This window comes from Parasteatoda tepidariorum, chromosome X2 (genome assembly GCF_043381705.1).
Source record: "Parasteatoda tepidariorum isolate YZ-2023 chromosome X2, CAS_Ptep_4.0, whole genome shotgun sequence".
NCBI classification, from domain to species: domain Eukaryota; kingdom Metazoa; phylum Arthropoda; class Arachnida; order Araneae; family Theridiidae; genus Parasteatoda; species Parasteatoda tepidariorum.
The window spans coordinates 5,528,826-5,554,027 of NC_092215.1; the positions used below are offsets into that span (position 1 = coordinate 5,528,826).

At 27.5% G+C, this 25,202-nt stretch overlaps 1 protein-coding gene and 1 long non-coding RNA gene across 2 annotated transcripts in view; one reads left to right on the forward strand and one right to left on the reverse strand.

Annotated features, from left to right (window-relative positions):
- LOC107453507 (FERM domain-containing protein 8 Bili) overlaps positions 1-18,192 on the forward strand; it is a 33,573-nt gene extending 15,381 nt beyond the window's left edge. Inside the window, exons 10-14 of the mRNA XM_016070375.3 lie at positions 516-645; positions 4,214-4,369; positions 5,749-5,863; positions 11,075-11,164; positions 17,977-18,192. Coding sequence (XP_015925861.1) covers positions 516-645; positions 4,214-4,369; positions 5,749-5,863; positions 11,075-11,164; positions 17,977-18,020 — 535 coding nt within the window. The 3' untranslated portion in view covers positions 18,021-18,192. The remainder of the gene's footprint in view (positions 1-515; positions 646-4,213; positions 4,370-5,748; positions 5,864-11,074; positions 11,165-17,976) is intronic.
- On the reverse strand, positions 11,760-19,243 carry LOC139427246 (uncharacterized). Its single transcript, XR_011638384.1, has 3 exons — positions 19,112-19,243; positions 15,774-15,896; positions 11,760-11,895 (listed from the first exon to the last, which is right to left on the reverse strand). It is a non-coding gene; the product is annotated as an uncharacterized lncRNA (long non-coding RNA).
- Between the last annotated feature and the right edge of the window lie 5,959 nt (positions 19,244-25,202).

Here is a 25,202-nt window from a genome sequence, read left to right on the forward strand (position 1 = left end):
CCCGGGTGGGCATTGAGGAAAAAAACGTTTTTCTTTTGTAATGCTACATTTCCAAGCTCATATATGATTGAATTTGGCTTCAGTCATGTTAATTCTATTTTAAAAAAGCAGAGAAATGAATTGAGAAGGGGATTTAGACTGAAACTAGCATATTTCAAACCAAATGTTGTAAATCTAGCCAATAATCATCAACACATCCATCTCATAGATTTCTGTTAAAATTTGATTTTGTCAAAATATAATAAATCATTTAAGAAACAGTTAATTAATTTTTAAAAGGGTGTCAATAAGATAATTATAAAATATTTGGAGGTCAATGATTAAAAAAGTTTGGCAGCATGGTCATGAAGTGAAAACTTTATTTTTAAGCTCCTAATTAAAATGTAAAGCTTTATTCGGCAAGTATTTCAGAAATCCTATGAGTCTTTTGAGTTTAAAAAGCGAAATTAAAATTTTAATTTTTTATGTGACTTTTAATTTCTTATGCTTCAGTCTAATATGGATGTTTTTTGCAGTTCAGCTTTCTTCCATGGCCAAGTTGAAAAACCCACGAAAGGTTTAGCTCTTTTGCTTGATCATTTTGATAAGAAGGTGTTGATAGGTATCAACCGAGAAGGTGTTCATTTAATAGATGCTGCAGACCATGTAAGTGTATAATTTTTTCATATTTCATATTTTTCATTTACTACTGTATGATTAATGTATTGTAATTTTTTCAATTATTTCTACTTCTTGTTCAAAGTTTTAACATTTTTTTGCTTAATAATAATGTAGAAGTAGGAAAAAAATCTTGGATATGCTTGATTGAGTCTTGCTTTAAATATGCTTATTAATTAGTACTTACTATCAATTAAGTAACAAAATGAGACACAAAAGAGTTTTTTACTTAAATAAACATATCCTTTTTCAATAGATTTAGTTTGTCTAACATCAAAATGTTGTGAAGATACTATAATTTGCTAAATTTCGCAAAATGAAATCATCAGATATTTTTGGATCTTTTATAAATGGTTATTTTTTTACCTTATTTCTTGAATGAAACATTTCCAACTCAGATGACTTGTAGGATTAGAAAGTAAAGACTTGTTGGGAATCAAAGATTTTCACAGCTAATAAAAAAGACCTTATCACATTTATTTCTTGCTTTTTGTTGTTCAATAATGATTAGAACAGTTATAATTTTAAGGAATATATCATATGAATTTTAATAGTTTTATATTACAGAATATGAAATTTGAAATAAAAGAATATGTTTTTTTTTTTTTAGATATAAAATAACCTTTCATAAATAGAAATTTAAGTGAAAGAATTTGAAAACAATTTTGTAATAGAAAGGATTAACCCCTTCCTTCTCGCTCCCGTGAAAATGACGGGGAGAAGTGTTCAGTAGTAACACGCCAATAAGAATAAAACTAATTCATTTCTTTTGCCTGGAAAACATTTTATTTCTCATTTTGCTCACCTGATGGCAGTACTAGGATATTTTTAAGGTAATTGTAGATAGTTAGTTTACTTTAAACTAGTTGCAGCACTAATCAAATACGTAATACAAATACAAAAAAATAGGCACTTTTACAACTGTTTTCTTGAAAACTAACCGATCGTTAAGAGGTTAAAAAACAAAGATCTTTTGATTGCTATTTCCCAAAAACTATATAACCTTCACTTTCTTTTTCAATTTTTGGACACTGATATAAGTTGCTTTACTGTTTTCAGTTCATAATTCCTATTTACAATCATCATTAAGTCTTTTTTTTTTTTNTTTTTTTTTTTTTTTTTTTTTTTTTTTTTTTTTTTTTTTTTGCTCTACTGTATATATTGTTAAATATTTAACAAGTATATTTTATAATTTAATATTTTATTAAAAAAATTTTGTTTTTCGAAATATGAATTTTAATATTTAGTTAATAAAATAAAATTTAAGTACATTGAATTTGAAAAATACAAAACACAATGGATCTCTTAAAAATATTTTTTTAAATAAAATGTAGCATTTTTCTATGCTAGTAAAAATTAAAGACCTGAATATTTTCACTAGAATAAAGTTATTAATTAAAAGTTTAAAGTAAAAAAGATTATTTCTGACTATAACATTTTTACAATAATATATTAAAATGTGTATTTGACATAGCTTGTTTTTGATTTTCTTAAAAACTGTTATTTCAGTATTAAATATTCCTTCATTGAATGAAATTACTGCCCAAAGCTAAAAAAAGAAATTTGTTTATGGTACGATTGTCTATAACGTTTTCCTTAACTCTGTAATTAAGTTCCTTTTGATCAAGTATTATATATTGTATTGTACATTTTTAAATCATTTATAATTAATGCTAATAAATTAAAATAATTACAGTTAATTGAAAGTATTGTATTTTTTTTAAAAATTACATAGTTCTATTAATTATATGGTTTATCTCCCCAGATATTTTTAATTTATAAATTAGTATCAATGCATACTATGCTTTTTGGTTCTTATATAATGGTTGGCTAAAGTTTGAAAATTTGTAATAGATTAGACCATTTTTTTAAATTTAAAATATAAAATATTTAAATGCAAGTATAAATTATATCCCAATTATAAACTAACAAAAGTACAATTGACTGACTGTAGCAACAATATCAACTTACAATTGACTGTGGTGACATAATAGCTTTGCTTCAATATTGTTCCTTAATTTTAAAAATTTTTATTCTTTTTTTTTTTTTTTTTTTAGNTTTTAAAATTTTTTTTTGTTTTTTTTTTTTTTTTTTTAAATAGAGGAATCACTTGTTAATTATATTCATTTCTTACTAAAGTGTTTGGTTTAAAAGCCTGATTAATATTTTCTGAAGTTTTACAGACAGAGGTTTTACAAAATGCATATTTAATGAAGCAAAAAACTTTTCTTCATTTTAATGATTAAGAAAGTTGAAAATTAACACAAACATTAAAAATAATTTATTTTATTGAGCTAATTTTGAAACTGATTGCTAAAAATTAAATTTTTCTATGCATGTATTGAATGTACAAATAAGTTCCCGCTGTTCATCACAAGATGGCACTACTAGAAGGTTACATAGAAATTGACTGGTGTTAAACGTCTTATTGTAAGTTTGTTCATCTGGTAACAATATTAACTTTAAAGTATTAGTGATTCTGTATTAGCATTACGTAATTGTTTTTGTGCAAAAATGCCAAGTTTTTTGCCAAATAAGCATTTGCGGAAACTTTTGATTTACTTCTTTCATTTGAAGAAATCTGCAACTGAGGCACATCGATTGCTTGGAGAAGCATATTGTGAGGCTGCTTTAAGTGAGAGAAGTTGTCGTGAGTGGCTTCAGAAGTTTAAAAACGGTAAGTTTGAGGTGGAAGACAATGAACGCAGTGAAAGGCTGAAAAGGACTAGGAATTGGAGGAATTATTGAAAGAAGATTTGTCCCAAACACAAAAAGAACTTGTTCTTACATTACAAGTGACTCAGTAAGCAATTTCAGATCATTAAAAATCGCTGGGAATGATCCAAAAACAAGGAAGTTGGGTTCCATCCAAGAGACATTGAACATCAATTTCGCATGAGTGGAATGCTGCTTTCCAGACATAAGAAAAGGGGTTTTCTGCATTGTATAGCCACTGGCAATGAAAAATGGATTCACTATGATAACCCAAAAAAGAGGAGATTGTGGAAAGCACTTGGTTATACTACAACATCTACATCCAAACCAAATACTTAGGGAAAAAACTCATGCTGTGTATTTGGTGGGATCAAATTAGCGTTGTCGATTATAAGTTGCTTAAACCAAGCAAAACCATTACTAGATCTCTCTACTGAACACAATTAATAAAATTGAGCCAAGCACCCAAAGAAAAACTAGTCCAGTTCTACTCCAGACATGACAAAATTATTCTCCTGCATGATAATGCTCATCCACATGTTGTGAAGCCGGTCAAAACCAATTTGAAAACACTTCAATGGGAAGTCCTACCCGTCACTTCACCAGACCTTGCCTTGACAGATGATGAGTTCTTCTGACGTGGTATTTGAATGCTCCCAGAAAGATGGGGAAAAGTAATGTCTAGTAATGGGGAATACTTAGAATAAAAGATAATGCACCGTCTTTTTCATAATAAACTGCTAATTTTTTTATAGAAAAGGTATTTGTACTCCCAATAGCTTTAATTTTTAAGGTGTATTAAATTCTATACCAGTTGATTAAATATCATTTACAATTGCAGTGTCTACTCCTAAGTATGAAATTTCGAAATTTGTCCTGGGATTATGCCTCTCTGAAACCTGAAAATCCTGATTGTTTACCTTGTCTTTTCATTCAATTTAAAATTCCCAATCAACGTGCAAGAGATTCAAAACTCATACAGATATTTTCACACCAGGTATTAAATAATTTTTTCATTATCTAAATTGATAATTTAACAGTTATGTTCAGTTTTTCTTTGAAATTCTTTGATAATTGGTGTTTAGCTCTTAAAATATTGTAAGGAGTGGGATTTAAACTGGCGCAAAAATGAAAATCAATAGTTAAACTCATATTCTGAGAAACATTCTGATTACAATGTTTGATTAACCTTATTATGAACTTCATGCAAAGTATAGAAGAATATTTCCAAATGTTAATGAAAAATGAAAAGAGCAAGAACCAATAAGTCAATTTATTACAGAATTATACACTCAGATTTAGTGCACAGGATTATAGGTTTGACCTACCTTGTATTATGTTATTCCTTTGTTTTTCTAGAAATTCTAAAAATAATAAGACTTTTTTTTGAAGAAAAACAAGATTTATTTTAAATTATTTTTACTTCCTTATTTTATGTTGAATCTATTGCTGGACATATTTACTATATGATAAATTTATGTATGGCATACAAAGTAAAAATTTAAAAAAAAATATATTATTAAATAAAAATTCATGGTGGCACTTTGCAGATTTCAATAAATTTGTGAGTATTCAAATTTATTTTGATGAGACTGAAATTACCTGTCATTATGATTAGTAAATTTTTTTAGCCTGATTATGGTACAGTTGTATATCTGGTTTTATTTTCAAAACCAAAATTTAGTTTCGGATAACTAATAAATAAGTAAAACGCATAATTATTTTTATTGTTTAGTCTCATAACCAATTATATAAATAGTAAATAAAGAGAGGATTAATAATTTTCTTTTACGAAATTAAGCTTTTCACTAGATTTTAGCATGTTTTGGGAGTTTTTTTAAACATCTGTATGTTTTTTTTTTTAACTGTACTATTTGTGTTTTCATTAAACATTTTAAGTAATTTATGCTTATAATGTTTTTTCAAATGACTGCTACAAAAAATCTTTAAAAGATTAACATTTGATGGCCAACTGTGAAATAATGTAAGGAACTCAAATGTTATGTTGAGTAGCTAAATCGAACTGTCATGTAGCTTTCAAAATTTCAATTTAGACAAAATGTTGACTGTTAAAAATTATTTTAATTTTTCCTAAAACCCAAGTCAAAATCAGGTCAAGTAATGTCTCTAATTTTCAATTTGAACTGATGTTTAAAATTCATTACATTTTGTTATATTTTCAAATTTAATTAAAATTTAATGTTTTACTAAACTTTTTGTAGATTAGTTAAAATTTTCTTGAATAGCCACATTGCAAAAGCTTTTGATGGTTTCATTTGAGTATTTTTTTATAATTGATGAAAAATATTCTTAAAATATTATGTATCCTCTTTTATTTTCAAAAACAATAACTTTTGAATTTATGATATTTTTCAGGCTAATATGATGGATAAATTGATTTCCAAGTTTGTTGAAGAGCTAAAACAGAGACCATCTTGGTGTGAGGATCAAGTTGATAATTTCATTTCTATCCCACATGAAGAAGATGATGGTATTCTATACTTTTCTCTCTTTTAATCCAAACATATGAAATGAATGAAATTTATATATGAATGAATAATATGAATGTATCATAATATGAATACATAATACGTACAAAAATATGAATGTATCATAAATTATCAATCATTTTAATGTTGGTTTAACCAAGATGTGCTGAGAGTTTTTAAAATTATATTATATAGCTGATAGGAGAGAGAGTGTGTGAAAATTGTAAAGTAGTAACAATTAATTAAAGAATTGGGCTGCAACCTCTTCGATTGTGTGCTCTTAACACTAAACCTACCAACACTTAATGTATATATATTTCTACCATAGCCGGTCAAATGACCAGACTTTATGTTTCTTGATTGAATGTATGAAATATGGATGTTAGGAAGGAAATAAACTAAAAAAAACTTTATTAGAACGAAACAAAATTGTTTATTGCCAATTTTTATGTATTACAAACACAAAGAATAAGAATTTTTAATTCATTGCTCAACACATTTTTTACATATACAGCGTGTTTCCATTGTACATTTTCCGCAAACATATTTCTTCTAATTACTGTTATCTTTATAATCCCTATGATTATTTTTATAATTACTTATAAGAATAATCATAAGATATAATTATTAGAATTATAATTATTCTTATAATTAATATTATTTCTTCTAAGAACTTGTGCTGTCTTGATTGTTTCAACATTTTTCTGGGTAAAAATTAACAGTTAGTTAGAAATGAAGTAAAGCTATCAAAATAAAATATAAGCTACTTACCAAAATATTTAGTTTTTGTCCCTTTTTCTTACACAAAAATGCCAATCTAAAAGTTTAGGTAAAATTTGAATTTACAGTTATTCTGATTGAACTAACTATGCAACGCTCTTAGAAGAAATATGAAACGAATCGAATGCAATACGTTGAACACGCATTACATCGTAATTTCTACTCCGATAACCTTATAAAGCAATAAATTGTTCTTCCTGTCAAATGACTGGTTGTGGTAGAAATAGATATATGACAAGTATTATTCGAAACAAACAAAGTACAAAAAAAATATTAATAGAATATTAACTGTAATATTGTTATATAAAGTCATGAAATCAAATGTGCATAAACGATAAGATGATAAGTGCATTTTTGATGCAAAAGATCTTAAACAGTCATTTGACCGGTTATGTTATGTTTAGTGTTAAGGCTACAGCCTTTTAAAATAGCTTCAAATTCTATTTTGAGTAAAATTCTTTAGTAGTTCAAAATTTAATGTCACAAAAGTTTAACATATCAATTTTTTTACACAATTTCTTAAAATTTTATATTCGTTTGTCACTTAATATGACTTTAAAGCTGTTGGACTTAATGCCATTATGTACTACAGTCAGATAGATAATGTCTCTCAGATGATTGGTTTAATTTTTCTGTAATATTTTCTTGTAAAAGAAATGAATAAATAATAAATTTTAGAAATTATTTTGTAAACTAACATAAAAAGTTGTTATTTAAAATAAACTCTTTAAAGATTAGACTTTAAAAAAATTGCTTATAAGTTCAGTATATCCGTAAGTTGTTTTCATGAATTGTTATAAATAATATTTTTATCATTATATTTGACTGGAGATGATAATCATTGGTATTTTATTAGTTATACAAGGATAATAACGACATAAAAAGGTTGTCTTTTGCTTTACTTCATAAACTTTAGATGAAAAAAGCGGTGAAATCTCATTTTTTCTGTGGTTAAAAAAAATATCTTTAAAAGATAAATGTTATAAAAGGTATGCTGAGAATAAATTTTAGAAAATTTAATGGTTTATGAAACAGCTCATTATAAATTTCAATCTTACAAAATGCTAAAGTTTTAATACATTTATTATTTGAAAAATAATGTTACCCTTATTTATTTTAAAATATGTGACTGCTATAAATAAAATAATGACAGAAATTTAATGAAACAGAAAAATAATTTATTTACCTGATATTAAAGTAAAAGTGATGGAAAGTGTTCATAGGGCTGTGGTGATGTTATTTTATTAGCCTCTTGCCTTTTTTTAAAAGACAAAATGGGTCATCATAATTATGCATGACAGTTTGCTGCATTCATGTCTGATCACTAAAATATAATAATTATAATTAGCCCTCTTTGCACTGATCCTCCAGATAGTTCAGTTCTGAATTTTCAGCTTAAAATGCTTAGAAATACTTTTGGGAAACACTTGTATGTTAAGCAGGAAAGCAAAAAGTATAGAAGTCTGAAAAATTACAAGCCACACATTTGAATTGTTAATAGCATTTACTCTATGATCATTGTTTGAACTTTACTAAATTTATTATTTTGGCAAAATCTTATAAATGCATAGTCTCAGAGATAAAGATAAAATTTCAGGTCAAACTTTAATACAGTTTATAGTATTATTTCAATTAGTATTGCTTAAAGTTTTTAACATTTTAGATTTTCAAAACAATGCAGATAAAGAGTTCGATTGTAAAACAGATTGGTTGTTCCATACATTTCTACCTTATTTTTGTTGTTTCATGCATTTGTATCTCCTTTTCTATCTTATTTTAATGTATGGAGAGTAATAATGTATAGGACTATGTGATGAAATATATTTTGTTGTTTAAAATGTTCCTTTAAAATAGTTATTTCCTTTGTTTTATTTTTGTGAGTTTACAGAAAACAAATACAGGGTGATTTCAAAATATTTTTTCCAACTTTCAGTCTTTAGCTTATAATGTCTTTAAGACTACGGGGTTATTCAAAACTCAATGTGGAAAACCCTTAAGTAAAACAAAACTAAGAAACAAAACTGTATCTCATTGACATAAAGGACTGGATCAACTGTTTACTAGCTCAATAGTTACAATTCTGTGCTAATCATTTAATGTAGAATCATGCTCATAAGCTGGAACAATTTAAGTTTGCTGCAATGACAGACTTACACTTTATGAAGAGCTGCAACTGATCACAATACCAGAATCTTAAATATTTTCAAGATCTGGGAAGATTTTAAAGTGGTTAACAATAAAGGTGATACTGTAGTGAAGCATGTATAACAGTGAATAGTGAGAAGTTGTTATAAACCGGAATGTGTGCAACCAATAAAATAAAAAATAAATTTCCCGTCATAATTTTCGATTTGATTTTTCCGTATTTCACTGAATTGAATCTTCATGATTTGAGGGATCAAAATAAAATATGCTCATCAATAAATGCAGCTATCACTTTAAGTTTAACATTAAGTGCAGTTATTAACGTTTTTTTGAATAAATGTAGTTTTATTTTGACAGATTTAGATTTCTGACCCCAATGATAAGTTGCCACTGCTGCAATCTGTAATATATGGTTCTAATAGTATTACCAGAAGGAAGTTTAGGCTCATAAGTTTTTTGCTGGTTTTTTAAGTTAATTTTTCAATAACTATTCACTTAATTTTGCTCAAATTTAAATTTTTTTTTCATTAAAAATTACTTAATATATCCTTAGATAACTAAACATTTGTCTAATAATTCGCTCCTGCCAGTTTTACGAATTCAAAATATTCCTTTAGCGCTCAAACTACTTCACTCACAGTACCGTCATAATTAGTAAAATGAGTAATTCAAAGGTGATATGTACACTTGTTACTTTTTGATATTTGCTGCAACCATTGTCTACCAGTCAAATGTTTAGTTTCATGAAAATAGGCATCAAAAATATTTTGAATATTGTAAAGATCACAAACTAAAAGTATGGCTAATAAATGCAGAATTTGTACTTTCTGCCCCTCTAAGAAACACAGAATGACATAATATCTATTCAACAAGGCCGAGGAAGAGGACACTTTTAACATCGACCAAGAGTGCAAATGATAATTAATTGAAATATTTTAATACTTTTTTTTTTAAATTATGCCAATTTATTTGAAATAAATGAAGGAAAATCTGAAAATTTACTTATATTTAATTCTTAGTATATTTGTACAATGATGTTGCAGATTATTGCTTATGAAAATTTGACTTTTTTTACATGAAGAAAATTTTATAACTTATTATTATTTCTTCATAACTTTAAAGCATATTATCATAATTTTAAAGCTTACACAAAATAAACATATTTTATGTAAGCAATTACCTTAGGATAAAAGAACTTCATAAATAGGTACAAAAACTGTTCAATGACTGCTCAATTCGATAATGAAAGCTCTAAAGATGTAATGAAATACAAAAAAGCAAGAATATCATTAAGAAATCTAAGATTTTAACTGGTCTTCTTCAGTCTTAACTTTTATGAACATAGAATCTAAATTGTGACTACCTTCTTTCATATCTAGAGGGTAAGAAATCCAAATCTGCTTTTAAAGGTATGTTTATTTGGGAAAGATGTGTTTTTTTTTTGTCTTATTTGTAATGTAATGTATATTTTCTGCATTAATTACTTAGCATGCCTTAGATGAGCCTCTCTAATCACAAAGATTTCCTTTCAGTAGATAAAAATTTGTTTGATCATTAAGTATCCTCTTTTTTTTTCTTTTTTTTTCTTGCTGACTACTCACATACTTTCTTAAAGTATCTGTAAAAAAATAGTTTTCTACCCATAATTGTCTTGTCATTCGTACATCTTTATTTATCACCTAGCTATCTACATCGGGGTTTTCTGTCTTATATAATTCTTTTTTATTTCAAGTTTCTACCAAGTCTTAAGAATTCGTATGAGTTTTGAACCCCCAAATTTACTGTCATATTTATTTCAGCATTCATATAAATTAAATAGTAAATTCTAAACTAATTGCTTTGCAGGAAACTTTTTCTATGTTTACAATTAATCCTGTAAAATGTTTTGATATAATGAAACAAAAATCATCTTAAAAATGATCAAATTGAACTAGAATAAATTCAATTAATAAAAAAGATGTGTTTAAAGATGATATAGTAAACTTGTGAAACCTTACATCTTTACATTTACATTGTAATGCAAATAACAATAAAAAAAAAGCATTCTTCTTTAAACATGTTCGCTGTGGATCATGAGCCAGTAGATGATAGTCATTAGAGTAGTATCCTACACTAGCATGAGATCAGCAGCAAATTTCTACGCAATTTTTATTCCGGAACACTGAGAACTGAGAATTCTTTATATTTTTAGGAATCATAAGTTTTTTATAATTGTATTTTTAATTTGTTCTAACATTTTAACTTTTAATTTGTGATTGTTGTGTAACAAAAGATTTAAATTCTTGTAGTTCTACCTATTACTTCAAAGAGATTTTCATCTGAAGCTTATCTTGAAGAGAGGTTAAAAAGATTGTCACTGACCACTTTTAATGAATCAGGTAATTCATCAGTTCTTAGATTTTTTCTAGACTTAGTTTCACTCTTATATAGTTTTCTATCACTTTTTGTTTTTGTTTTTTCTTTATAATTTCTTTGCTTACAGTTTCCTTTCACTTGGCATTTTTTTTAATGTATTTGCATGATATGCTGTCAGCTATTTCCTAGAGTTTTTAGTTCATATTTGTGATACAGTGGCACCAATTGCCCCTGGATATTTTTGTTCATCTTTGTAATTTTTAGCCTAACGATTTCCTTCTAAAAGTTAATGACTAGTTAAATTGTAACTGACAAGTACAAATACCTTTTAAAAAATGAAAATAATTTCATTTTAAACAAAAACTGGAAAATTTTTAAACTAAGCAAAATTTTCTTTTTATTGAAGTTAAAATGGCTCCATTAATAATATTAAATAATGTTAACGCCAAACAAGGTAAACTGAAATATATTTCTCTCAACTTACGCTATCGTGAAATATTCGTACCCAGTAAAAAGAAAATGTATAAAGTTTTTTTTTTTTAATGGAAGAAAGCTTTGTTGAAAGAAAGCTTATGATTTATTTTCACAATTAATAAATTTCACTAAAGTGATGTAATTATTATGGCCATTTGGGACTTGTAGTGAAACTGGTTGTTTTTTCCTGGGATAATTCCTGCTAATAAATAGCCAATAACCCTTATCTTTAGATACTTTTTCTTGAAGACTTTCTGTTAACTTTTTTTGCTCGCAGCAGCTATTAAAAGAAGAAAACATAAAAGAGATCACACTCAGTTAAGAAAAAGTCACAAGCTATTACAGCAATCTTTTTTAACAATTTAAAATCTATTTTAGATACCCAAAATCTGGAAAATCATAAAATATCAGCAATCTGGAGTTTTTCTAACTTGGAGCCTTATAGTAATTGTAATTAGGTATATACACTACCCTAAGATAATGGAAGAGACACTTTCAGTTTTTGACATATTTTTAAATTTCTCAAGAACTATTTAAATTATTACTTTGTAACTTTAGAGATGTTTACTTCATGCGATTTTTCATACTTGGCACTAAAATTTAGAACTTTCAGAAGTTTTAACGACCTACATTAAATTACGAAAGAAAAGTATTTTTGAACGCCCTATGCCAGAAAATAAAGCGATAAGCTTGTAACTTGTATAGATTACTGAAGTTGATAAAGTTTTATGAACATAGAAGAAATATTTATGGAAATATGGACATTTTTATAAAAACTTAATTTTTTTTTTACTGTTTTTTCATTATAATTTTATAGATATTCTATGGAATTAAACAAAATTTTTGCAGAAATTTCAGATTAGTTACAAAATAGTTGATTTAAAATTTTAAAAACAGCACAAAATATAAGTATTTAAGCTAGTTCTTTTATACTGCACATACGCAAAAAAAAATTTAAGAAAGTTTTTTCATAATTTTGTAGGGAATCGTATTTGGCAACTAATGAGAAAAGCTTTATTTAAATATCTTAAAATCCTAACATGTTCCAAGCAATTTTCTAAGTTGTTTTTGTACTTCTTGGAAGAAAGTGCAAAACGATTAAACGTTTTGAGCTTTCTTTTAAAAAGTACAGAAACTAGTTAGAAAATTACTTGAAACTTTTCAAATTTTTAAAATATTCAAATCAATTTTTTTTTTCATTGCTTTAAAATCATGAAAAAAAAATTTCAAATTTTTGTGAGTGCATTCACAGTATAAGAGAACTAGCTTAAATACTCATAGTTTGCACAGTTTTTAACAAAAAGTTTTTTAATTTTTAATCGCTAATTTTGTATTTAATTTTAAATTGCTCTAAAAATTTAGTTCAATTCCATTGAACGTCTATAAAGTTATTAAGAAAAAACATAAGGTGGAAAAGTTAATTTTTTATAAAAATCTCCAGAAATATTAATTCTAGGTTAACAAAACTTTATTCAGTTATTAAAAATAAAAACCAAAGTAATAGATACAAGTTTCAAGCTTATTGCTTGATTTTCTGGCATAGGGTGTTCAAAAATACAAAAATACTTGTTTTCTTTCGTAATTTATTGTAGCCTCCTAAAGCTTCAAATTTTATTGCTAAGTATGAAAAATCACATCAACTAAACATCTCTAAACTTAGAAAATATAGATCAAAGCATTGCCTGAGAAACTAAAAAAAAAATATTAAAAGCGGAAAGTGTCTTTTCCATCATTGTATATATGTGTATATATATGTATATATGTGTGTATATATAATGCTGATGGAAAAAAATTCCAACACCAACAAACAATTATTGTAGAGTAATGAAATTTCGGCTATGCGTTTGTCTAAGAAGGATATTTAATTGTTTCAAGATTACAGGTTAATGTAATTAATTGAAAAACCATGTCAAATGCAAAATACTAGTTCAGTAATAACCAGTGTAACCACCAGAATTTTGAATGCAAGCATGTAAATGGGCATGCATTGTGTTATACAGATGCCATATATTCTTTTGTGGGATATAGTTTCCATGGTTGCCTTTGGTTAGTCTATAGGAGGATAGTTAATGCTTGTTATGGATGACGCTGAAGTTGTTGTCCAATGATGTCCCATATGTGCTTGATTGTTGAAGGATTTGGTGATCTAGTGGGCCGAAGCAACATGTTGTCGTTCTGTAGGGCATTCTGGGCTACAAGAGCAGTATGAGGGCGAGCGTTATCCTATTGGAAAATACCCCCTTGAATGCTGCTCATGAATAACAACAAAACAGGTTGATTAACCTGGTTGACATAGAAATTTGCAGTCAAGGTGCGTGGAATAACCACGAGATTTCTCCTGCTGTCATAGCAAATAGCTACCCAGACCATAACTCCAAGTGTAGGTCCAGTGTGATTAGGCCAGAGACTGGTCAGTAGCAGGCTCTCAGCTGGCCTTTTTCTAGCCAATATATGGCTATCACTGGTACATAGGCAAAACAGACTTTCATAAAAAATAAATAAAAAAGCGTAGTAAATCTCCACACTGTCCTCCAGTGAGCTGTAATTTGACATCACTCTCGGCGTAAACGACAGTGGTTTAGGGTGAGTAGAAGCTGTACTTAAAGTAGCCGATTTGTAACAATTTGTTGTGTCACTTTAGTGCAAACTGCAGCTCAAATTTCTGATGCAGCCGTAGTGTGGTGCGTCACAGCAATAAGCTGGTCTTCCCTCTGAGTAGTGCCACATGGCCATCCAGAACCAAGTCTTCTTAAAGCAGTACCCTCCCTTGACCACTGCTGCTAACAATCATGCACAAAAGATATATTTCTCCCCAGTCTTTTTGCAATATCATGGAAAGAAAATCCACCTGATCATAGCCCTATTACACGACCACATTGAAAGTCAGTGAGCTGTTGATAATGTCTTCTGGGTCTTCTTAAAAGCATTCTTGACTAACAGCAACTTACTGTGTCATAATTTAACAAAAATAACGCTTAGGAACAGTAGAATACGTATTTAAAGCAACCCTAATTTGCATGTTCACAGTGGTGATACTAGTGCCAAACTTATGCAAAAGTTGAATAGACATCATCATTTTCTCATCATCGTTTTTCCAACACAACACCTCCTTGGAATAAGGATTTTTTTCTGACAGTGTATGTATATATATGCAGTACTGGTCAAAAGTTCAGACTCACTCTTGAATTTTTGAAAATGAACAAATAACAAGGTTTTTAAACTGAAAAGAATTAACTTCAATGCGGCAAATTAACTTAATTTTGATAATTATAGGTACACTTATGCGGTAAGAGCTATAATTTTATGTATAACTTATAAATATCATCAGTTTCGAATTTTTTAAAACTCATGGAACAATTTGCATGGATGTTTGAAGAAATTATAGATAAACCATATCCAAAAAATTAGTAGCTAAAATGCAATGGGAAGGGAGTTAAATTATAATGAAAATCTAATTAAGTTTGCAAAAATCATAGAGTTATTAAAACTATGCAATCTTTTATTTTTGAAAACTAAAAATATAGAATAGAAAACTCGCTATACAACAAACACACCATGTTAAGAATATTTACCTGTTATTGACATTACTTTAAAGTCACTAATAATTCAACAATTTTTTTAATAAAATCTAGTTTTGAAAAATAAACAATTCCACTAAAAAGACTTAATATAAGAAAAACATCTTGATAATTTCCTTAAATTACGAGGAAACAAGTGGTAGGAATGCACAAATAAATTTAAAAAGGTAAATGTAAGCATGAAACAAAACAAAAAATATAACTTTTAGCTAATTCGTTTTACTTCTTATTGTTGTAGTTTGGCAACTAATTTTCAGGTTATGGAGCTTCTATCAGTTCTAATACCTATAAAATCTTCATCAAATTCTCAGAGTTTATCTCCGAAGTATTTCTCTGTCACATCCCATAGTTGTTATCATTCAAATGTATATGTAATATATCAATTATATTACTAAAGATCTGATAAATTTAGATTTAGATCTGCAATTACAATAGTAAAAAAAAATGTCTAATTACTTGTACTTCATTGGTTGAATGAATCATATTTTTTTACTAGTTTAATGAATGTAATAAATATGGGTGTTCATTGTCATGATACACAAATAATAGTGAATAAATTTCCAAATAATGATTTACCTACAATTATTTATTTTCCAAAACACTACAGCCTGTTGTAGACAAAGGCTGTTACATAATAATAATATATCATGGACCTGGGCTATCAATTTGTAGTTTTTAAGTCTTTCCTCTACCTCATTAGTACCTAAATGTATAAAGAATATAGTATTAATAAAAAGAAATAGGGTGGTTTTAATTTTATTATTGTATTCTAATGAACACAATTGCATAACTATATCATTTTGCATTTTATAATTGCACTGCTATCAAGGACTTCCGCATATGTAGCTATAACAGCAAATAACACATAAAATCTACATGTATAAGAAAATAATTTTAATATAAAATATTACATCCCTAAATACACACATCTTTAAGAGAACAAGTAACATAGGTAGGTACTTACGGTTAAATATATATCTCAGCAAACTCTAAAATCATTTTAGATTATTCAAAATTAACAAGTCCTATTCAACATTGTAATTAAAGAACTTTATAAAGTATATATATGTAACATTAATGCATAGAAACTTATTAATATAAAAATCAAAAATTGATGCAATAGTTTATATGCACAGAACCTTAACGTTATGTTAATATGAATAAATATAAATCTAACTCAATGTTCATAACCCACAATAAAATTTTGAATGCATTAAACTGTGTAATAAATGCATTTGACTCTATAAGCACAACACGGTATTGGGCAATAATAAATCATTTTTTATCTTTCAATCGATTTTTAACAATTTCTCAAAATTAACTATCCATTTGGTACCTTGGCGATTGTAGTTGACGAGACACATCACGATATGCAATCATCCCTATTATTTATCTTTTATAAAAGTATTTAAATTGTAACAATGAAAGAAAATTCAGATTATTCTTCTGCTCATGACAGATAACTATTAATTCAAAAATAAAAATTCCCCAAAACATAAGACTACGCATTTGACTTGAATAATAATTGTGAGATTGTTGAATGAATATTGAAGAAAAGAAATAGAAAAAATTTTATTTCACTTTACTTACCCCAATACATCAAGGTTTTGTTGACAGGTTTTCCTATAATTCTAAATGTTAAACATCAAATCATTTGTGTTGACAATGTGTGCAAATAACAAATCAAAGCATTGGTGAGCAAAGGATACAGTTGCAGCTTTGGGTCACTTGTGAAACTATTTGATGGGCATATTTAGTCGTATGGTTTTCACTGAGGTTCGTACACAGCAAGAAAGAAATGGGCCTGATCATTTTGTATGTCACTGAAAATATTATTGACAACCATATTTGGCCTGATTATTTATGTTCTGTTTGGTGCCCTATATTTGGAGCCCAATAAGGAGTAGAAGTTTAGTTAGAAAAGGCTTCCCAAGTACATAAGTTTCCCACACCTGCCTTGAGCTTACCAACTCTCCACCAATTACTTGCATTTACCGATAATAGCAAACAGATCAAAAGTCAAGTTTTTCTTTCCATATAAATTAAGACAAATTGTTTAACTTAGAAAATTTTCAACAAGTTAGAACTTTTTAAGTTAATCACTTCAGGTAAGTGAACAAATTTAATTATATCTCGTTTTTCGTTTAGTTAAGTTTTGATATTCGACAACAAATTACAATATCCATATCAAAAATAAAATTTCAAATAACAATATGTAAAAATTATAAAATGAAACAATTTTTCTTTCAATAAAAATTAAATAGTTATTTCACGCATAATCATTATTATTAAATCTTAATAGAAGGGGTTAAACAACCTAAGTTAAAACTCCTTTAACAACATACAAAGCCTAACATGCCTTTGTTGACTGGAGTTTGTCGGATTTAATTGTTTCAGAATAGGGAAATTCTTGTTTACAATCTATATAATATTATGCTATGGTTATTTTAAGCCAACCTTCAATGACCATCATTCCTGTAAATGTCCTTTGAGTTACATAGAAAAAATTTTTGGTAATTTCATTTGTATAATTGGTCTAGAAAATCACTGTTCTTGATATATCATTATGCTTGTAATTCACATTAAATTACCTAGAGCAGAAAACTCTCTCAGTTGCAACTTATTTACAAACCCTGAAATACTTGAGCTTTTTATTTTTATTATAGTTTTCCACAGCAACCACGATTGATAATGCTCTACAAAATATCTAATCATGAATAAAATATTCTACTTTATTTAAAATGTATGTGGGCCATGTTCTCTCAACTTTATATTTATCATAGGTAAACCTGTACAAGTGTCAAGAACATGGTCACTCAAAAGATGAACTTATATTTAATGCTCATTTTTCTACATTCAACTCATTTTCTTGAAAAATCTTCAATATTTCTACTTGCACTTGATCTAAAGAATGGTTGTAAGTTTTATGAAGTTTTTTATGTTCTGTATTATATTTCAGTGCTTGTTAATAAACTGGTCATGTTTTGTGTCATCTTCAATTTTTAGTTATCTACTTTCAACCTTTGAAAATTTTCAGTCTTTAAATCTCTTATTTCAATGGAAGTCAAAAGGATTATCAACATTGAAATAAAACAAACATAGTTGATGGGTCCTTCGATTATTTTTTTTTCTAATACATATCAGTTTTTTAAAAAGATAATTTTTTAAAAGTCATTTGATAATGTAGAAAATGTATTTTCAAGTGCAAAAAAATTTCTTTTATCAAATAATGTAAAACTTGTTAATCTGTAGTCTGAATCTTAAAATTCCAAAATTCAAGTAATGTATAAAAATTGTTATAAAACGAAGGTAATGTAAGGAACACGAATTAGTTATAAAAATTAGAAGAACAAAGCTCTTGTAACAATTATTTAATAAGTTAATCTTTCTAGCTTAAATTCAGTGTAATATTTAGTATTCAAACCAGATCATGAGGTATAGTATTTGTGTGGAGGTAGCGTAAATGAAGAGTAAAAATGTGTTTTTTTACTAAAAATGAGTTTATTTGCGTTTCCCTTTCGGGTTTAGATGCATGGACTGTGTTGGCGTACAAACATAGACTGAGTTTAGAAAAGATTGTGCTTGCCAAGTTGGCGTAATTACAGTGTACCAAGGGAGATGCTCCAACGCCAAGAATGTAATTTACAAATACGAAACATTCCACCCGGTGTTGAAATATGCATGTTTCAATAAGGAAAAATTTATATAAAGTTACATCGCTATTTTTCTTATTAAAGTTAAAGAAATAAAGCAACTCAATAATTATACAATCAGTAAATAAATACAATCAGTGTAATAATTAAACAGATACAAATGAACATTTCAATTCAACTCAAAATTATCTACTATAGGCAAAATGCAAGTTTTGGAATTAGTCATAAAATTTCCTTTCGCTGTGCGAATATCCGCTACTCTCACCTTGCCATCTGAACCTGAAATTACTCTAATGATTCGACCTAAAGGCCAGTGATAAGTTGGATGTCCTCCTTAAGAACTAGCATGCCAGAACATAAATTTTGTTTTTTCAGCAGCCACTTTGAGTGCTGTTGTAAATGACTCAAATAACTGCTTTGCCAATGTCTCCAAATAGTTAGCACTAATTTTTGAACCCTTTGCCATCTATTAAGACGATTGTCTGTTTTATCGATGAAATTAGGTTCTGGTATCCAATTTATTGGTTTTCCTATAAGGAAATGGCCCGGAGTTAAAACTTGAAATTCGTCAGTATCAGTAGTTAGGGGAGTGAGAGGTCTCGAATTGAGGATGCCCTCTATCTGAGTGATTACTGTTAAAAACTCTTCAAGCGTTAGTCTTATGGGGCCTGCCACTCTCTTAAAATGATATTTGAATGCTTTCACGCCAGCCTCCCAAGACCGCCGAAGTTGGGAGCCCTAGGAGGCAAAAATTTCCATCTGATACCTTCGGAGAAAAGCATATTCGAAACGTCTTCGCTACCTAACTTTAGTTTGTATAAGCGTTTAAGTTCTGCGGAAGCTCCTGTAAAATTAGCCGCATAGTCGCTAAAAATCATGGAGCTTCTGCCACGACGCGCAAAAAATCTTTTTAAGGTTGCGATTAGAGCTTCGGACTTAAAATCCGAGACAAACTCTATGTGTATATCTTTGGTTGCCATACATACAAATAAAGCAACATATATTTTCTGATGATTACCAGTCCCCTATATTTTATTTCGAACGGCCCACATAAATCGATTCCTGCATTTAAAAATGTTGAACTAGGTGTAACTCTTTCTGCAGGAAGGTCCCCCATAATTTGATTCGCGACAACTTGCTTGTTTCCGAAGCATTCTACTCACTCATGAACGACTTTAGAAGGGCTTGAGGGCCTACATGGAAATCTCGTTTATGGTAGTACTGAAATATGAACTTAACTAATTTATTTCCCGTCGGAAGAATAACTGGGTGTTTCTAACTTAAATTAGAATGCACAAGTCTGCCACCCACATTCGATCTATGAAGGGATTAAGAAATTTTAACTTACTAGTAGATAGAACTGGCGATCGTTTTTCTAAAGCAGAGATCTCAGAAGAAAAATACTTCCTTTGACAATTTTTTAAGAGCACCTTTTCCGCGTTCATGTATTCCTACTGTTTGAAGGAATCATCTTACCCTTTCAGGAAATTTGCAGTTTTGGGCAAACCTAAAAATAAATGCCAGAATTCTGATTAATTTGTGAAAGTCATTAGTGATAACTAGAAAATCATCTAAAAATTTAGTCATTATTTAAAGTCAAAAGTTATTTTGGAAACTGGCTTCAACTCACCAATATAAAGTTTGTCGGTTGAGCCACTAGAAATTTGCACACTCTGAAGACCAGGTAAGTTTAATTTCGAAAAGTCTGGTCCTTTAAACCACAGTTCACTGGCTGCAAGGGCCTTAACATCCAGTGGCGTACCTAGGGTATGGCAAGTATGGCGAATGCCATGGGCGCATTATTTCAAAAAGGCGCAAAATCGATCAACATCAAAAATTTTTTTACTTAAGAATTTCATTAAGTTCAAAAAAAAATAATATATATATATATATTTAGAGAGAGAGAGAGAAAGCATACAGCATTAAAGCGTACAACATTTAAACTTTTCACCTGGGCTCGAAAAGAAAACATCGTTTTTTGAGGGACTCTTTTTGTCACTGGGGCAGTGAAGTATGAAAGGGAACCGCTAATCGTAAACAAAGTTGGTGACGAACGTCAAACAATTCAGATTAAATATAATTTGTTAATGTTCATGAATACATTCACGATGAATACTAAAATAAACAAATGAAAAAATAGCTTCGTCCTTTCTGCTGTTATATTTACGACGATTACGTGAAAAAACCAAATTTTAATTACAAAATCATAATTTAAAGAATAATGCCTAGTTTTTAATAATTATTATTACTCCCTTTGCTAACTTTTTAATACATTCAAATGAAAATATTTTTAATTTTTATCAAAATCCTTTTACGAAAAGTCTTTTAACCACATATATAATTTCAAATGAATTTAAAATTTTCGAAAATGTAGCTTATCATTGCTTTACAAGTCAAAGCTGTAATAGAAAGAATTTAAGTTATAGCCGATACGGAAAAAAAGGAAACAAAATATAAGCTCATTATTCATTATAGAAAATTACAGAGAATTTAATTTTTTTCTTTCTTTTCAGTGTATTATGTATTTCATTTTTTTCAATTAAAAATGAAAAATAAAGCACAAACTAAACGTAAAATTGTTTGAAGAAACGAAAAAAAAAAAATTTTTTTCAGGAATAAACGATCATAAAATAAACAGTTTAATAATGTTCATTCAAAAGGTTTATTCGCGCATAAGAGTTTTAAAGTTCACAATCTTATAAACAAACAAGACACTATTGATAAGACTTTATTGAAACTAACTTAGAGTCAAACTGTAATATTGCATAAGGAAAAAAACACTGNAGGTGTTCAGGCACATATGAAAAATTCTGCTTGTTCTAGTTGTTATTTCAAAATTTAATTCAAGAGAATAAATATTTAAAGTCTAGTTTGGAATTTTATAATCTAATTTAATAAGTTACAGCTCTTTATGATTCATTCAACTATTTAAGTGGTAGGATTTTCTTCCTTGATTGTAAGTAATTATTGATTTTTTGGTATTAATAATTATATATTGTATAATTAAATACTTGTTAATGCTTGATTATTAAAAATAATATATAATAAAAAAAACAAATGTCAAAATTTCAAATGTTATTGGGGACATAATTTTTTAAATTTCCTGAAAATTAATTGCGATAGGTAAATACTTTTGTGTAAATTAAGTAAGTAACGTTCATTAAGTTCAGCAGTTGCCAACTACCTAAAAATGTTTTTCTTTTTATTCATAATAAATAAATTTTGAATTTAACCACTGGAAAGTTCGATTTTTTTTTCTTTCCTTTTTTTTTACAGAAGTATTATTCACTCACAATTTTTATTATATTTTGATTTGAAAAAAGAAAAATATTTGAAAAAAGAAAAAAGAATTTTTAATTTTTAAAGACATGTTTGTTTTGAATTTTTAAATTATACTTATTTAATATTTATCAAACTGTCTTCGAGCTATGGAGCACGCTTCCTTATTTCTCAGGCACAAAATTTTGCAAATCTTTCTCCTATATTTTTTCTTTTATTTCAGATTGCCATTTTCTTCCTTCAAACAAAAACAAACAAACAAAAAAATAGATTAAATAAATACTACTCTTTTAATTTTATATAAATGCTAATTTTTTAATTTTTAAGTCTTTCGCAATATATATCACATTACATTTATGTCACTCCATATCATATTGCTTGAAAAAAATTAGTGTACTGCTTTTAAATGGGTTTAAAGTGTCCTCTATTTATATATTACATTTATATATTATATTTATTTCTTATAATCAAAGTAAAATGGTAACAAAATAATATTAAGGGTATAATATGTAGTTTATAACCCAATCATTACAACAGTTTAGTAACTTGAGAAAAAAAGTTATCAATAAAATGATAATCACAATAATATTTTTTCGTTAAATAATTATCTTTATTTTAAGAATATATATAAAAAAAAGCATCTAATGAAGAACTCGAGTCTTTTTAGTTATGAAGCATACGCATTCTTATAGTGTATTTTCATAAAGATGCGAAAAGTCATCTTCTCCTCAAATATTTCAATGATTTATATTTTTCTTTTTCCTTAAAAACAACTTTTAAATCCAATTAATTTTGATTAGTTTTATAAAGTTTTTTGAAAAACCTGTTCTGCAGGTTAGTCTATATTCATATAGTTCGAATATGGAGTTCGATTTTCTGAGAAATCGAATTTTAAAGAAGTCGGATATTTGAAATTTGATTTCTCATTAACTGTTCGATCAATTTTGCTGAACTATTGTATTTTCCCATGTTAAATTACCTTCTTTTAAAATGACGTAAAAAAATTTTACCTTACAATTCAAATTTTTAAGACAAATATTAAATAAAATAATAAATATTTACTAAAAAAAAATTTTTTTTAAACAATTTTCAAAATTATAAACGATTTTAATAATTGTGCAATAAACGATATAATAATTGTGCAATTTATTATTATTTTTTTTCGCTTTGTTTGAAAATCTCTCTAGGTACTTCTCAAATTGCGATTACTCCTATATTTTGGGGTTCAGAAATCCAAATTCGTCGAAAAAATGGCATGTATAAATAGAAACTTCAGAGAAAGTACGTTTTAGTATCTGATTTCGTAACTTAAAATATCCTACCTGCATTAATTATCCTATTTCAAGTCACCCCTTGAACCATTGAGATAAGAAGAAATTAAAGATCTGATCATTAGATCAAAAGTTATCAGGGTGGTCCCTTTATTTATTTTTTTGCGCACTGTACGTCAAAAAATTAATAATTCAAATCTGTTTAATTTTTTGCTTTATCTTTAATTTGTTCTATTGTGATGCAAAGAGAGAATTTTTCATATTTTTTTTCTTCTTTTAATTAAATATACAGATATCGGTCTATTTCTTTACCTCTTGCCTTTTTTTTTTACTGTTTGCAAAATAATTATTTCTAGATATTCTTAAAACTAAAACGTCAACTTCCTTTAATTTATTTCTCAATGAAGCATGTATTATTGTCGCTATTAGTGTTTTGTATGTAATTATGTGTATATTTTTTCATATTATCGGTTATTAATGTTTGCGAAACTTAATTATATTACGAGCATCGGTCTTTTTTTATTGAACAGTAAATAAACTAACCAAAATATATCTTTTGATTGTAGCTATTTTATTTGTAACTATCACAACAAATCTAAATCATTTACATTGTGATGTTTAATGAATTTATTATATCGCGATGATTTTATTGTTTTGACGTTAGCAAAGCGTGATTATTTAAAAAAAATCAATTTCCTTCAGTTTTAATTTTGAAAATGTTAGGTATCATCCGGTTATATTACAGTTCTTCTTTAACTCAGAGCTACATTTGTTGTGTGTGCGTATTTTTGTTACCAAATTATAATTGTAAAGCTTTAAAATATAATAGTGCTTAATTAAACAACTTGTTAGAATTTTTATTGGCAATTTAAAAAACGCAATAGAACCTTCTATAAATATGATACAAAAGGTATTTTTATTTCTTACCTAGGAGGATTTCGAATACACGTGAACGCATAACAATTAAAAAGAAATAATTTTATTGTTATATTTAATATTTATTTATTTATCAATTCGTTTTTTTTTTCCTTCTATAAATTTAATACAATCTTTTTGCAATATTGTCAAAAGAGTTAAATACTTCAAGCAATGCTTTTATTTTGTATTGGATAAAAAATTAAATTTAAGAAAAAAAAAAAGAGAANATTTAAAAAAAATCAATTTCCTTCAGTTTTAATTTTGAAAATGTTAGGTATCATCCGGTTATATTACAGTTCTTCTTTAACTCAGAGCTACATTTGTTGTGTGTGCGTATTTTTGTTACCAAATTATAATTGTAAAGCTTTAAAATATAATAGTGCTTAATTAAACAACTTGTTAGAATTTTTATTGGCAATTTAAAAAACGCAATAGAACCTTCTATAAATATGATAGAAAAGGTATTTTTATTTCTTACCTAGGAGGATTTCGAATACATGTGAACGCATAACAATTAAAAAGAAATAATTTTATTGCTATATTTAATATTTATTTATTTATCAATTCGTTTTTTTTTTCTATAAATTTAATGCAATCTTTTTGCAATATTGTCAAAAGAGTTAAATACTTCAAACAATGCTTTTATTTTGCATTGGACAAAAAAAAAAATTTAAGAAAAAAAAAGAGAATATTAATATTTTAGGAAGGGCGCCAGTAAGAGATTTGCCATAGGCGCTTCTTTCCATAGATACGCCTCTGTTAACATCAAGTCCTCTGGAAATCAAGTCTGCGGGGTTAAGCCCTGATGGAATTTGTTTCCATTGGAAATCTTTAGATAGTTGCTGGATTTGAGACACTCGGTTGCTTACAAATGTTTTGAGCAAATTA